This window comes from Musa acuminata, chromosome BXJ2-2 (genome assembly GCF_036884655.1).
Source record: "Musa acuminata AAA Group cultivar baxijiao chromosome BXJ2-2, Cavendish_Baxijiao_AAA, whole genome shotgun sequence".
Classification (NCBI taxonomy): Eukaryota; Viridiplantae; Streptophyta; class Magnoliopsida; order Zingiberales; family Musaceae; genus Musa; species Musa acuminata.
Window position 1 is genome coordinate 30,288,674 of NC_088339.1, and position 14,516 is coordinate 30,303,189.

Genomic DNA, 14,516 nt, shown 5'->3' on the forward strand with positions numbered 1-14,516 from the left:
CAATATGTGCGTAATTAATTTCACTTCTTATTACGACACCTGTGGTCATATTAGAGCAAATAATACAATTTCACTTGCACCTTTGTTCGGTCTGCAGGATACTAAGAACAATTTTGACTTGCTCATGATTTAGATCCAATAGAGCATTAATACAATTTGCGAACATACTTGTATCCATAGAAGATTCTATCATGGAAAGCATTTTACATTTGAGGGTGAGATGTCCAATCAATCAAGCAGTCGGTCAATCAGAGATCATTAGATCAACCGATATAATACATGGGATTTGGGTGTTTAAAAGATCGTTGGGCCATCGGAAACCCCAGCAAGTCACTCCATTGATCCCCCGAGGAGGCCAGAATCCTGAATCCTTGACCTTCCAACTCTGCCCGCCTTCCTGATTTGAAGACCACCGCAGGCTTGCCCATATCAGAGTCCTCCCTGTCGCACCACAATTTCAATAGATATTTGCAGGTGCAGAATCCATAAGCATCGGAGCACAAAATTATTTCAGATGCCCACTCTAACAGAAAATTTGATCACGGCATCCTACAAGATTATGAGAAGCCATACCAATATGCAAAATGTGAAAACAACTAGGCGCCGATTATTTAGGGTGTCAATTTTTGTAGAAAATTCAAACAAATCCAAGAGAAATCAAGCATACAACAAGATTATTAGAATCCTTACCAACATGTCAAATCTATGAACATCTATCTAGGCACCCACCAATTATTTAACATGTCAACTTTTATAGAAAATTCACACAAATCGAAGAGAAACCAAGCACGCAACACGATTATAAGCAGCAAACTTTTGCATACATATACACCACCCACTAGGATTTTTGCACAATTAGAAAAAAGTAGCAACCTCGATCCAAAAGACTCCATAGAACTGGGAATATCTCTGCTATGTTGAAAGACTTATTTCCTAAGTTATTAGTAAACATACACTTTACAGCTTCTATTTAGCTCAGTTCTAAACTACGATGACACTGAAATATCATATTTTACTTATACAGTGCCTGTTAACGTATCAACTCATTGGAGCAAAAGTCGGATGCCACAAAAACAAAATCTATTCACCAATAAAACCTATCTGACACAGTATTTATTGCTTCAACCATACTAAAAAACAAAGAGAAGTTGCTTCAAGCATAGTTCAAAAGCCAATCTTATGCGCTAATAAAAAGGTGCTAATAAAGTTGATTTTTTTCCTATATTCATAAAGCTAATTACATCATTATCAATAAGAACCAAAATAATTTTCTAGTTTTTGCTGTTCCGTTTAAACTGATTATTCTTCAGATTGCATGCCCTTTGAAGCTTTTAAAATTATCTGGTGCTACAATGATTGTAAGAGATGAAACAGAACCATTTAAACGGAAGACCATTAAATTAACGAACCTAAATATGAGACTTCTCCAAGAATGGTACCCAGCGTGCAATAGATTCTCCACAGTGGCCTTCCTTTGAGCTTCATTTCGGCCAGTAAGCAGAATAAGCTGAAAACCACTAACCAAGAGCTCTTCATACAGCCTTAGACTTGCTGCTAAAGCTGGTGCTCTTGCCTTATCTACCCATTCATTGAATGAAGTCTCATTGAAGACCTTTGTTCTATGAAATTGTAAAGCAAACAGAATTGAACACATACTTAGTTTTGATTCTAGATAATGCAAAGAACAAAATACAACTTAATGATAATGATAGTAATTACAATAATAATAATGATAATAACAGTGTGATGTTCAAGTAGTAATACAATAATGGAGAGGCATAGTAATCCACCTATACTTTGGTGCAACAAATTAATGCAATATAGAATAAATGTAACAAAAACTTATATCATTAGAGTGAAAAGGTGGGGGGGTATAAGCTGTGAATAGATTCAGAAATTTAGATAAACTAATGAGAAATAGAGGTAAAGATAGTCAAGACCATTAGGCCTAAGAAAGGATAATTTTTTTCCATAAAGAATTCATCATGTCTTACTCAAAACAAACCATATACAAAATATGTAAAAGTTGACACATATGAAAGGAAAAGTAAACAAAACATATATTTTTTAAGCCTATCATATGTTTGCTTTTCTATTCTTTCTGTTTACATCATTTGATATTATAATTTGATTTACTTTCTCTTTAAGGCACCAAATTCAATAAATTTATACATATCCCAATTACTTGACAACACCTTCCTAACCAACATAAACTCCAACCCAATCAATCTTTCCTCTAATAAAAAAATAAACATTCAGGTGAAAATTTAAAAAGAGCGTGGAGACCTAACCGGTTTTAAATCTAGAAAAGCTAGAGAACTGACACAGAATTCTTATTTGATCCCTTCGAATCAGATTGCAACAGGTAGCTCAATAAGGCCACCACAATTCCATATAACAAAAGTACTATTAACATAGCCAACCATTGCCAATGGCCATCAAGCAAAGAATTTTAATGGCAACAATCATCAACTGTATTCAAGAATAATGATCAAACTCAAATATGGTTATTCCACTTCATTGGGATATATGAGTTCCAATATTCCCATTGATGCTAAACTGATAACTATAGAAGAGGCTTCCAGATAACATAATCTCAATGTTCTTGGTGTTGATCATAATGCTATTTAATTATCCTTAAGTTCCACAAATAATCTACATTGTCTGATTAAAATTGACTCCCATTGACAAAATCTACTACCCCTTTCATGTCCAGGAAAATATTGAGATACTCTGTTTTATGAGCTTGATTGTTACTGAGATTGTTTTTTAATACGATCCTCAGTTCATAGATTCGTAACGGCCGGAAATTTGGTTCCAACATGCAAGAGGATTCACATGAATTTATCAGATAAATTAAACATCTTATATTCTGTTCTCGATGGAGTCTTCTCAACATATTATATTCTTCTCCACAGCTGATCACATAAAACATGTGTCGATCAATTCGAATTGAACTCTACACAAATATATCTTCAAATCACCGTGATTTTCTCCGATCAATGTTCTACTAAACACTAACAAAAAGAAGATATGACGAAAGGAAGGGAAATACAAAGATATACCCGAATCCGTTGATGGCATAATAGGGTACATTCGAGAGCAGCGTCTCATCGACGTCAAAGATCCAGGCGTCGTTCCCGTCATTGGCGATCTGGACGCTTCGTGCAAAGGCCAGCGACTCATCCACGACGATGTCGGTGTCCGACGCGTACCGCGCGCCGCTCATGTACTCCTGCACGAATTCGCTGCACCGGAACGGGACCGTCCGCCAGAACCTGGCGTTGTTGGTCTCCACCGAGAGCCTCCAGCTGTCGCAGTAGAGGTGGTCGTAGGCGAAGGCGGAGGCGGCGACGGCTTGGGTCGTGGTCCGGAGTATGGTTTGGGGTGACTCGGCGGCCACGACCCCGAGGAAGAAGAAGAGTAGAAGGAATCGGAAGGGCCCCATTGGATCAGAACCCTAACCCTAACCCTGTATTCGTGGTTCTTGTTCTCGCTTTCGTTCTCTGTTTCGTGCGCGCTACGGTTTCCTTCGATGAAGAGAGACGAAGATTCACTTCGAGGGGAAGGTAATGGCAGCCTTGTTGTTATTTATAGAGGAGTGGGCAATTCGTAGGAGGCGATGGTGGCGTCGTGGTCGAGGAAAACTTGGTCGGCGCACTTAAATGACGTGACGTGACGTGACGTGGTTGTAGTTGATTGGTATACGGCACTGGGAGAAGAATGCTGGAGTTTATTCGGTCTCCGACGCTTAATCGTTGACGAGCCACGTGGGCTTAATTTTGACTTATTCCCAATTAGTAGGACACCCCGTCGGGTTCACCCGCCGTAGACGGGCTGCAACGGGCGTCCCATGGATCAGCCTAAGTGGGTCCCATTCGTCATCTCGCCGTCGTACAAGTCGAGTCGGTGAGACGGACAAGTCAAGAACGAGCGGCAGGAATCCGACACGGTTCAGAAATCCCGCACAACTGTAGGAATGCGCCCACCGCCACTGTGAGCGAGGCGAGAAACGTGGCCGACATTATTTTTAAAGCGACCCACAAACCAACGTTGTAAAGTATTTATATCTTATCACAATAGTAAAGCGTTTATCTCATAATATAATCCATAATCGGAATAGAAGAAGAAGTCGTCCAGTCCGAAAGAGATAGATAAAATGTTCACACTAATCAAAAACCATTTCACTTGAGGATGAAAAATGCATATACTCTTACTACCATCTCATTCCCATCCCCACTACAACAAAATAAATATAATCTTTTACTATGCATGACGACTGTGGGGTGAAACAATCTATTATTGTGGTTGAGTTACCGCAATAATATGTAGATATTTATCTTTTCACGATGGTAATTGATAAGGTACGTTTGCCTCGCGGATACGTTACAACTGATGTCACACGTCACGTCAAAACTCATACCCCTATGACACTGTTCGAAACGCCTGGTCCCAATGATCCCGAGATGGCAACGCTCCGCACACCAAGCCAGAATCCGTACTAATGTGGTACTGTGTCCACCACGTACGATCGACCCTCTCACGCTAGTATAAAGACATCAAAAAAGGGAAGAAAAAAAGGGGAAACAACTGACTTGTTCGTCGGAGGGGCCAAAGTCAGGAATCACTCGACGAAGGTCATTTTTGCACAAAGGCAGCCCAACCTCGAGAGTCGCGGACCGGTGCCCCCGTGGTGAGCCATCGACCAACCCACCCCCCGACTAAAGAATCTAGTCAACTCCGACAACCAGCTCAACCGATAGGAAGCTCCCGACATCGATTCGTGAACCAAGCTGTGCTAACTCATCAGCCACGACACATTCGTTCCCCAACGGTAACTATTGCCATTATTCTTGATTAGAAAAATACATCTTACTGCAGTTAAATGTAAAATTATATTTTTGTTATAGTGTCGACTACAGAAAACGTATATATCTCACATCTCTTCTTAGTCGTGTGGTAGAAAATATATGTCTCACTTGTTTCATTCTTATAAAAGATTGGAATGGGGTGCGTCCCACAAACACATAAAGCGGTTTACGAGCTTAGGCTTAGTTGACTGTGTTAGGAAGAACACAAACTTGGAGGGGGTGCTTATATTTTATTAGTTTTTTGTAACCATCATTTTAATAAGGAACCTTTAACATTTAGGTGTAATGCTGATGTAACATATCAGCTACGTGTTAATTGAACTCCATGTATTGAATCTCGGGTCATATTTGTTTGCCTTCTCACCGATTGTAATTTGGGGATGTGAGCTTGTCCGTCCAAAAGAACAATATCCCTTTTGCAATCATGATTATTGTTATCTACGTTAAAAAAATAGTTAAACGATACTTTTGATTATTTTTTTTGTCACTAGAGGATGCATCAATTGGAAGGAAGGGGATGTTTGGATAGCATTGATCACACTAGATGTCTTGTTGTTTTTTAGTAAATTTATTGTACATAAATATGATGTTCTAATTACATTACATATTTTTGTCTTTGATGGATGTACCATATGTTTAAGGAGATATTTTATTTGCATTAGATGATTTGTTAGATGTTTTGATTATTTATTTTAGATAAATTCATTGTGCATAAATAGAATATCTTGATCATAATATTAAGTACTTGAAATGTTTTTATCCCGAAAACCAAATACATCATGTACAAAAGAGATTTTTTGGTTATATCAAACACTTAAAGCTATCTTATTCCGAATGAATGAATTACAATCCAATTTTTTTGGTAAAGAGAGATTGACACCTTCATCTTTATAAGTTGATGAATTACTTGGAAAATTATCAAAATGGGCCTCTGTTGGCCTGCCCACAAAGTCAGGCTAAATCCAATCCTTATTCGGCTTTTGTGCCATTGCCCTTTGGCTTGGCTTGTATCATTATTTTTATTTTTGGATCAACATGACAATTCTATGAATCATTTGCTACTATAGTTTAAGACTTTTAGGAATAATCCTTTTGCCAAATAACAAGAACATGATTGTTTCTACTGATTACCAAATGATGCAGCACCAAAAAAATGTTACATGATTCTCCATTTATGTTTTCTTGATCAACGTTACTCATAGTCTTTCATTTTATTTTTTTTGTCTTCAAGACAGATCTGAGATTATGATGCCTAACTCTGAAATCATATATGAACATGGTGTTATGGAGCAATCGAGGTGATAACTAAAGAATCATTCTAAAAGGAAGAGAATCCAAAAAGGAAGGCCATGTTCTATTATTCTCTCCCTCCACCGCACAGTTCCTCCTGCAACTTCTTTTTGGGACCGAATGCTCACATGAGAGCGGTAAGATGGCCTCACCGCACCTTTCGAAGAGCATCCAGAATCGCCCATGAAGAGAAAGAGATGAAGGTTAGCTTTTCGGAGGGAGTGAAGAAGACATGGCCTTCTTTTCTGCCTCCTCCGCAGGTGGTGGGCACACAGATGCTCCGCTGGATCTTATTCCCCTTACGTCCACCGAGCGGTTTCCTTTATCTGGCCAAGGATCCTGGAACTCAAGTGTAGGGATTCTCAGCATGATTGACCTTACATGATCCGGTATTGGTCCTGGTCACGCATAAGCTGATGAGCAGCTCTTTGATGCAGGAATTGCATGAACCATTGCAATATATTGACGGTCAAATGATGCGACTCCCTCTTTTTGTAGTGGGAGGGAGCGAAAGATCTATCTTTAGCATCTGATGAAGCAAATTTGAATGCCAGTGGGAGGGAGAGAGGTGATGTATTGAAGAAGAAGAAGAAGAAGAAGAAGAAGAAGAAGAAGAAGAAGAAGAAGAAGCAGGAGGAGGCTGGTTGTGTAATTTTATGTGATGACCACTTTATTCCTTCTGCTGTGAAACTTCACAGAAGGTTCCATGAGGCAACTTTCTTTCTTTCATGTCCAAAGCAAAGAGTCGGAAAGAGAACAGTGTGCGCTCCAACACTCGAGTGGGAAAGCTGTACCAACGGGTGCAGCAGAGAAGAGAGTTCTTTACTTGTAAGCAGTCATAGGACGACTGCTGCTTTTTCTTGGTGGTTTTTAGAGGGAGTAGACTGCTTTGTTAAAGCCACTCAAGAAGAAGACATTGATTGATACATAGAGACGCAAATATTTCACATGATGTGATTAAAATGTTTTCAAATCATTGGTCTAACACTCCAATAAACTCCTCTTTTTTCCTTAGGGAATGGACGGACTAACACCGCTAATGCCGATCCCAAGTCGAGATGAAAAACATAAAGTTATCGTATTATTTTGAGATGATGCAACTAATGAACTTCAAATATAAGAACACTTACAATAAGCTGTGATGATTTATAGTTAGTGTTAGAAAAAGAAATATCAAATACTATAATCTGAATAAGACAAAAAAAAAAAGTACTGTAAATTTAAAAAAAATCCAACTGAAAAATTATCATTTGAATGGCCATAGAAAGAGAGAAAATACATAGAATTTCAAGAAAGCATGAGAGTTTCAAATAGATTTCAAGGGAAAAAATGACATAATTCTATGTTTTCATTTAATATCCTTTTCAAGAAAGGAGATAAACATTGAATTATTTATAATGATGCACCTAAAGAAAGAACTTTACTAATCAGCAAATGAATTGTTGATATTATAAATTATAGAAGAAAATAATAAGTAGATTTACGAGTCGTCGGACATGATATTGCTATAAATTTCGATTTATTGATATTACTGTAAGATCACAAAAAGAGCAGTGACTTATACAAATAACTCTAAGACTAAGCAAAAAAACACTTCCCTAAGATCCTAACAACGACCAAAGTTTTTAAGGTTAATCACATGTTTTACCAAATGCAAATAACATAACTCTTATTTTATTTCTATCTCTAATATCAGCAAAGTCACTCCACTTGGGATCCTATCAGCAAAGACTCACCTCAAATTTCATTATAAAATATGTAGACTACACAATTGCTGATGGAAGAAAAAGAAAAAGGACTATTATTCTTCACTCTTACCCCTTAAAAATCACAAGTTAATTTCCAAACAATAACAAACGCTACAACATTAATTTGAAAGCTTTCCCTTCCCTTCTGGCTTTTCTTTTCTAACATGTAAGCCAAAGAACCACAAATGAAGAACAAAGTGAGAACAAAAGTGTGTCAACGTAGTTATTTGCTATACTTTGAACACCAAATGAAAGTTGATGATGGGTGATATTAGCAATGATGAGAGTGCTGATTTTGATGTGTGTTCTCTAGGCATTTTGGCATTCCCTTCTAATGTCAGCAAACAGCAGCAGCTGTCTTTTTCTTTTGCTTCCCTTGTCTTCTGTCTCTTTTACTTTCCCTCTTCTCTCTCTTCTCTCTCTTTCTTTCCACCAACACTCTTTGTCACTTTGTTTCCCTCCAACTTGGCTTATTGGACAATGAGTTATTATTAGTCGTATGCGCCTTCAGCGACCTATGAGAACCTCCTCCTCGGGTGAAGAGGAGAGGGGGGGGGGAGGGGAGGCGGGGGAGGGGGACACGTTTGCTTTTCTTTCTTTTCTCAGTTCTTTTTTTCCCACACCAGTTTCTGCTCCTTGGAGTAACTTCGTCATAAGTATATGTACTGATGATAATGATGATGATGTTCTGTTACCTTTCTTTCTTGGTTTTTCCTCCCCTTTGTTATTACCCATGATGATCTCGGTTGTCAGGTGACCAGTATGAGTACTGCCATTCTGTCTCTTGGGTCTGTGGAATTAGTGCTTCCTGCCAAGAAGAGTAAGAATTGAAGGGGTAAATCCTGGCTGATCAATCTATATCGATGCATCGAAAACAAAGACAATAGCATTTGATTGTGCTAGAACAAGAAATGCTTTGTCTATTCAGGTGTTGCATGTTGGAACACTTGAAAGTTAATCTTCATTCTACATTGGTTAATAGACATCAGCAGAGGTTACCAAGGAAGCATAAATTTCTCCAGCACAGATTGCCATTTCATCTGGGAGTCTTCTGTAGCTACTAAAAAAGAAAAAGGGAAAGTGTTGCTTGTTTCTTTTCCATCCTCTCAAAATAAATGCAAGGAATAACTTTTAGGTCAAGGCAGAATTATACTGCTCCAAGTGGAGTAATTTGCAAGTTGCTGCTATCAGGAAGTTTTGGAACGAGTCTATAGATAGTAAGTCCTACAGTAGAAGACAAATCTTACAAATGAAATGTCTATTCTTTCTTTAAACTTGTTTCCTTTACTTCAGTAGAAGAAACTTGTTCTCTGGTTTAACATTCAAGAAAGACAACAAAGCTGATCTTTTGGGGTTCTCTACCTCCTTGGGTAGATTCCATTTTTTGTTTCTAGATTCTCTGAATTAAGCCATTCAAGTGCAAGAAGAAGATTACAATGTGTTTGTCTAGATTCACATATTAGACTGGTACAGGAGCCACATGGCACCAACTATCTTATGTTGCTCGATAAAGCTGTAGCATGCCCTCTCAACAATTACTAATTGCTTGCTGAAGAATATGTTGTTATCTCGATTGCTAAGACAAGATTGTCCATGTTCTAATAGGCATAGTATTGTCATGTCACGTAGCTGGGCATGGCTAGCAAAATCCAATAATGAATATTTTGTGTCTAGAGAGAGACGAAAGTTTGATGATGCTAATTGTCAACGCATGAAGGGGATATATTTAGGGTTTTGAACACTCACTCCTTTTGTGCCTGATGAAGTGCAACCCATTATCAATTCTTCCAGGCCAGAAGTAGATCTGTGATCCAGCTTCTGTTGTTGTTGCTGCTGCTGCCATTTGCCAAGTTCCACAAAAAAGAAGAGAAAAAACATCAGAACTTTCGTTGTTCATCCAACCAGTAAACTATCAGGTCCAAGTCAGAACACAAAAATACATAAAAAAAGATATTATTTTCCTGTAAAAGGTGAATTATGTATTGCTGATCATCAGTTGTTTGAACAAAACATTGTGTTGTGAGGATGGGATGATTAACCCATAAACTTAATATTGAAGACTCAAATTTTTGTTTCCTTGAGAAAACAACTCGAGTCCAATTTCGTATGTAAGGTGAATTCTCCATTTTCCATTCTACAGCTCTACTGAATGTAAAATCACATTGTGTCACAGTTAATACAAAATGGAATATAAATTTGTCATGCAAAAGTACCTGATACTTGTCAGCCTGAAGAACAGAGACGTGATAGGGGTCATCAAGAACGATCGACGTCTGCTGGATCGGAGGAGGAGAGACAAAGGTAGACATGAGGTTTGTAGGCCTCGTAATGTGCAAGGCCATGCTCCTGTCGCCATGGCTTTGCTGCTGCTGCTGTTCCTGGATTATCTGATGGTGCTCATGCTCTCCTCTCTTGGCTGCAGCTTCTCCCAAGCTGGCCTGCTGCCATAACACACACATTTGCAACTCAATTGAATTTTCTTTTTCTTTCTCTGTAATTACTTCGATTCATTTATTATTATCAGTCATTTTTCCTCACCTTCTTTATCATCCTCTTTAAGGGATGGTGAGCAAGATGAAGAAAAGGTCGATGCCTACTACTATCATGATCAGTATACATGATTTCTTAGAGTTGCTTCTGATTTGAGTAAGCTTTGATGTGACAGTTTAGCTAACATATAGTGAAAGCTAGCTTCAACAACCGGCACATACTAGAGCATGAAGAGCATATCAAGGTACACAGACTAACTCTTTCCTGTGCAAATCATATGCATTGATTTAAGAAGATAAAGAGAATTTAGGAATTTGAAGCATTGATCAAATGAAAGTTTGAATATTACTTTGTTTCTTTTCTTTTATCATAAATAAATAAATACTGGTTGGAGTTTTTGGCTGAGCCCTTCCTTGGAAGCACTAACTTGACACAGAGACACTTTAGATGAGATCAGCAAAGATCCAAGTGAAGTCTTCCTTTTTTCTTTTTTTGTCTTTTCATTTTGTGAATAAACTAGAAAAGCCTTATCATATAACTATTCCTCTCAGCATGCTTAGATTCTTAATGTTCATAGAAGTTTTCTTTTTCTTACAGCGGGAATTCATGTAGCAAGTGCATCTAAAACTCACCTCCTCAAAGCTTTTCCTGAAGGGAGAAAAGCTGAAGTTATCGGGCTTGAGATGGTGGTGGTGGCGCATCTCCATGCCGCCGTACCCTGAGATGACAGGCCCAGAAGAGATCTCGTCTCTCTGGCCGATGACCTCCTTGGAGGAGCAGCTCCCGCTCCCGCTGTCCCTCCTCTGGTCCATCCCTTCCACGGTCGCTGCAGCTGCTGCATTCTTATCCGACCAATGGCACTGCCTTGGCTGTGTCTGGTAGAATATTTTGGACACCACAAGCTCACCTTCCTTCTCTTCCTCCAACTCCCCCAGGTGGTACTGGTGCATCACCCAGTTGGTCTTCTCCGGCTTCCTGTTCTTCCCGAAGTTTGTGTACAGGACCAGTATCTTCTTGCACCCCTTCTGCTTCCCGTTCACCATCACCGGCCTCGTCTTGCCTGTCTTGTGCCACCTGGTCTCGCCCCTTTGGAGGTCGCACTCCGTCTGTATCTTCCTTCTCTTCCTCGTGCCGGTGGTGTAAGCCTTGGATGGCCTGTGGAAGAAGTGCTTGCTGAGGCCATCCTTCGTCACACCTGAGGCAAAATGCACGGAGAGCAGTGAAGCTAACTCTGACCCTGTCGGATCACAAGCCTAGTTTTTCTTGTCAGATGCAACTACTTCTTAGACGTTGGCGTAACTTAGCAGCATCATAGATTTCAAGACAAAGGAGAAAGATTTGAACCCACAAAAGAAAACAACATATGACATTCGACAGAAAAGATTTCTTTCGAAAGTAGAGAGAGAGAGAGTGTGTGTGTGTGTGTGTGTTGGGGCAAACGAAGGAAGGAAGGAAGCATAAAATAATATAGTTAATGTGACTTGATCTCTAACCTGGAAGTTTCTCAGGATGAGTGTAGCAGATGCCATCTTCGCCTTCAATTGTGGGTATGAACTCATCTATCAGAGGGTGGGACTTCAGTCCTGCTGCTTCGACCTTGGCTTCCAGATGCTCTATCAATTCCTGGTCAGTTGGATCGAACTTGACTCCTGCTGGTAGCCCAACCCAGTCCTACAATTCTCAACCATACATGCCACAACTGTTTCAACTTCATTTTGCTTATCTCAAAAGCTCTTATTAAATGCAGAAACAAGTAATGCAAGTAGATGAAGAACTACAACTGAAGCTATGCGTTCTTAGCTTCATTGAGTATCAGTTACTGCTGTCTTTAGTGAGTTAGAGAGAGATATATATATATATATATATATATATATATATATATATATATATATATATATATATCGCGGTGGCATCCATTCTTGTACATTACCGTACCGGCTTGCGATCTAATCTGTGGCCACAGCTTGGACACTGGCTGGCTCCACACATCCGGTGCTCTTCGAGCTTGGCGTCGATGAGATTGGAGCTGCTGATATGACTCAAATCCATGACTGCTTCATCAGCGTCGATGTTCTCCGAGTTGTAGAAACTTCAAGAAAAGGTGCTAATCACCATGACTGGCATCCAATTCCAGCGAAAACATGGCTTTGAATCAGCTTCTCAGAACTCAGCAGCAGGTTTCTACTTCCGCAGCTCGATTTGAGAAATCCTGGATAGAGATCCACAGAGACCACCGATTAAATTCATTACAAAAAGAGGTAAAGAAGAAAAGATGAAGAACTGAGGAGGGAAAAAAAAGAAAGAAAACTACGACTATGCTAACCATCAAAAGAACGAGCTCATAGAAAAGGAACAATTAAAGGCATGGCTTTCCAGAATCAAAATCAGATCGAAAGCCGGAGATCTGAGCGGAAGAAGCGAGTATGGAAGGAAGGAGAACGAAAGGCGGAAGTAAGTGGAGATGCTAGAATAAGAAAGAAGAGAAGAGAAGAGAAGAAAAAGGAGAAGCCCGGCCAGACTAGGGTTATGATCTACAAGAATAATCTTCTTAAAGAGAGAGAGAGAGAGAGAGAGAGAGAGAGAGAGAGAGAGAGACACACACACACACACAAAAACTCAGAATTCCTTATGCTTTAACTGAAACCCATGAGCAAAAGGAAAAGACTCTTAGCAACAAGCATGTAGATAAACACAACATCTTCGATACTATGCTAAATCAAGGGGTTAAAGACACAGGGTCTGTCTACCTTTGAGGTCTTCTTTAGGGTTCAGCTAGTAAAGCAAAAGCAGGAAACGGCTGTTACAGCACATTCCAAAGAACCCAAACTGAACACTGTTACCAAAAAAACGTAAACGTAAGCTTAGTACATGGGATTTACAGATATAAAGAGAAAGCCAACTCTGATTTGTCCCCCTAATCAAAGTTCCCCACCAAAACATGTATATTTCTTCAGTAAACTTAAAGATTTTGGATCAATAGCCTTCTTTTCTTGCAAGAACTAATGGAAAACAAGATGACTAAGTCGGGGATTGAATTGGCAAGAGGGAGATAGGAGCTCACATGGGTACTGGGAAGTGCTGACATGATGATCCTTTTTGGCATGAGGAAGGATGTTTGCAGGGAAAAAGAGGTCTGGGTGTGGATGCATATGTTGCTTCATTCTCAAGGCACATCAGCAGTCGGACAATCGATGGACCCCAAATTTAATATGCTAAATTAAATGATACATCACATGCCCAAGCAAGCTTCAAGTACAAGCAGTCCCCCTTATCAAATTATATATAATATATATATTCCTGGAAAGTGTATAGGGTACTGAGAAAACATTAATATGAACCAGAGAACAGGAGCTGCACCAGTTGTGCCCTATCCTGTTATGCTTTGTTTCTGCCTGTTTCTTTCGCACCGAGCCTGTTATGGAATCTTCACCCGTAGCAGCATTGAGATTTATTTGCGATCCACAGGGAGAGTGTCCCATAGGAAGAAGTGAGAGAAGATTGCCAGTGGTATTGCTTCTCCGATACTTCATCATGTACTCTTTTTCTTCTGAGCTTGCTTGATGTGTTGGTCCTTTTCAATTCATGTCTTTCCTCCCTGGAACAGCTTACATCTGCTGTTACGGTCTGGGTGTGCATGCATGCATGCATGTTAGCTGACCTTCTCGGCCATGAGAAGGTTAGAGAGAGTCGGTTAACTGCGCCGAGAGGACCACAGGATGCACTACACATAGGAGTTTGTGGCCTGTTTTGACGTAGTTTCGTCAAGTACTTGGATGCACACGAAACCCTGACGTGGTCCACAATCATCATCGAAACCATTATTATAAGGGACGTCTTAGGGATGGATAGCAACTCGTATACCGATCAAATCATAAGTCACATCCGATGTGTGGCTAAACGCAAATACTTCTAAATTCCCATATGGCCTCCCAATCTTCTTCTGCCTCATTCTCTATGCACCATTCAATCACAAGCACTCTATGCTTCCCATCCAAGTCTCGTCATAGGAAAAGTGGGTACGTATGCCCCACCAGAACTATACATTGCTCGACACACGTAATGGTCATTAGATATCAATACAGCTACCAGAACAGGGAGGAGGCTGAGCTCATGAGGA

At 39.7% G+C, this 14,516-nt stretch overlaps 2 protein-coding genes across 7 annotated transcripts; both read right to left on the reverse strand.

The window, feature by feature from the left end:
• Positions 1-99: 99 nt before the first annotated feature.
• On the reverse strand, positions 100-3,574 carry LOC135605987 (acid phosphatase 1-like). Of its 2 annotated transcripts, XM_065096651.1 has the most exons (3): positions 3,066-3,573; positions 1,410-1,619; positions 100-441 (listed from the first exon to the last, which is right to left on the reverse strand). In XM_065096651.1, the coding sequence occupies exons 1-3, from the start codon at positions 3,446-3,448 to the stop codon at positions 264-266; spliced, it is 771 nt and encodes a 256-aa protein (XP_064952723.1). In that variant the 5' UTR covers positions 3,449-3,573; the 3' UTR covers positions 100-263. The 2 variants fall into 2 exon arrangements, with proteins under 2 accessions (XP_064952723.1, XP_064952724.1); XM_065096652.1 differs by lacking the exon at positions 1,410-1,619 and having other exon boundaries at positions 3,066-3,574.
• Positions 3,575-7,882: 4,308 nt separating this feature from the next.
• LOC103975364 (NAC domain-containing protein 75) lies at positions 7,883-13,545 on the reverse strand. 5 transcript variants are annotated; one of them, XM_009390312.3, is made up of 7 exons: positions 13,461-13,545; positions 12,335-12,608; positions 11,893-12,070; positions 11,032-11,594; positions 10,123-10,350; positions 9,656-9,745; positions 7,883-8,717 (listed from the first exon to the last, which is right to left on the reverse strand). In XM_009390312.3, exons 2-7 carry the CDS (start codon positions 12,446-12,448, stop codon positions 8,637-8,639), a joined length of 1,254 nt encoding a protein of 417 aa, XP_009388587.1. In that variant the 5' UTR covers positions 12,449-12,608; positions 13,461-13,545; the 3' UTR covers positions 7,883-8,636. The 5 variants fall into 5 exon arrangements, with proteins under 5 accessions (XP_009388587.1, XP_064952725.1, XP_009388588.1 ...); XM_065096653.1 differs by lacking the exon at positions 13,461-13,545 and adding an exon at positions 13,147-13,268; XM_009390313.3 differs by lacking the exon at positions 13,461-13,545 and adding an exon at positions 12,723-12,926 and having other exon boundaries at positions 10,123-10,347.
• Between the last annotated feature and the right edge of the window lie 971 nt (positions 13,546-14,516).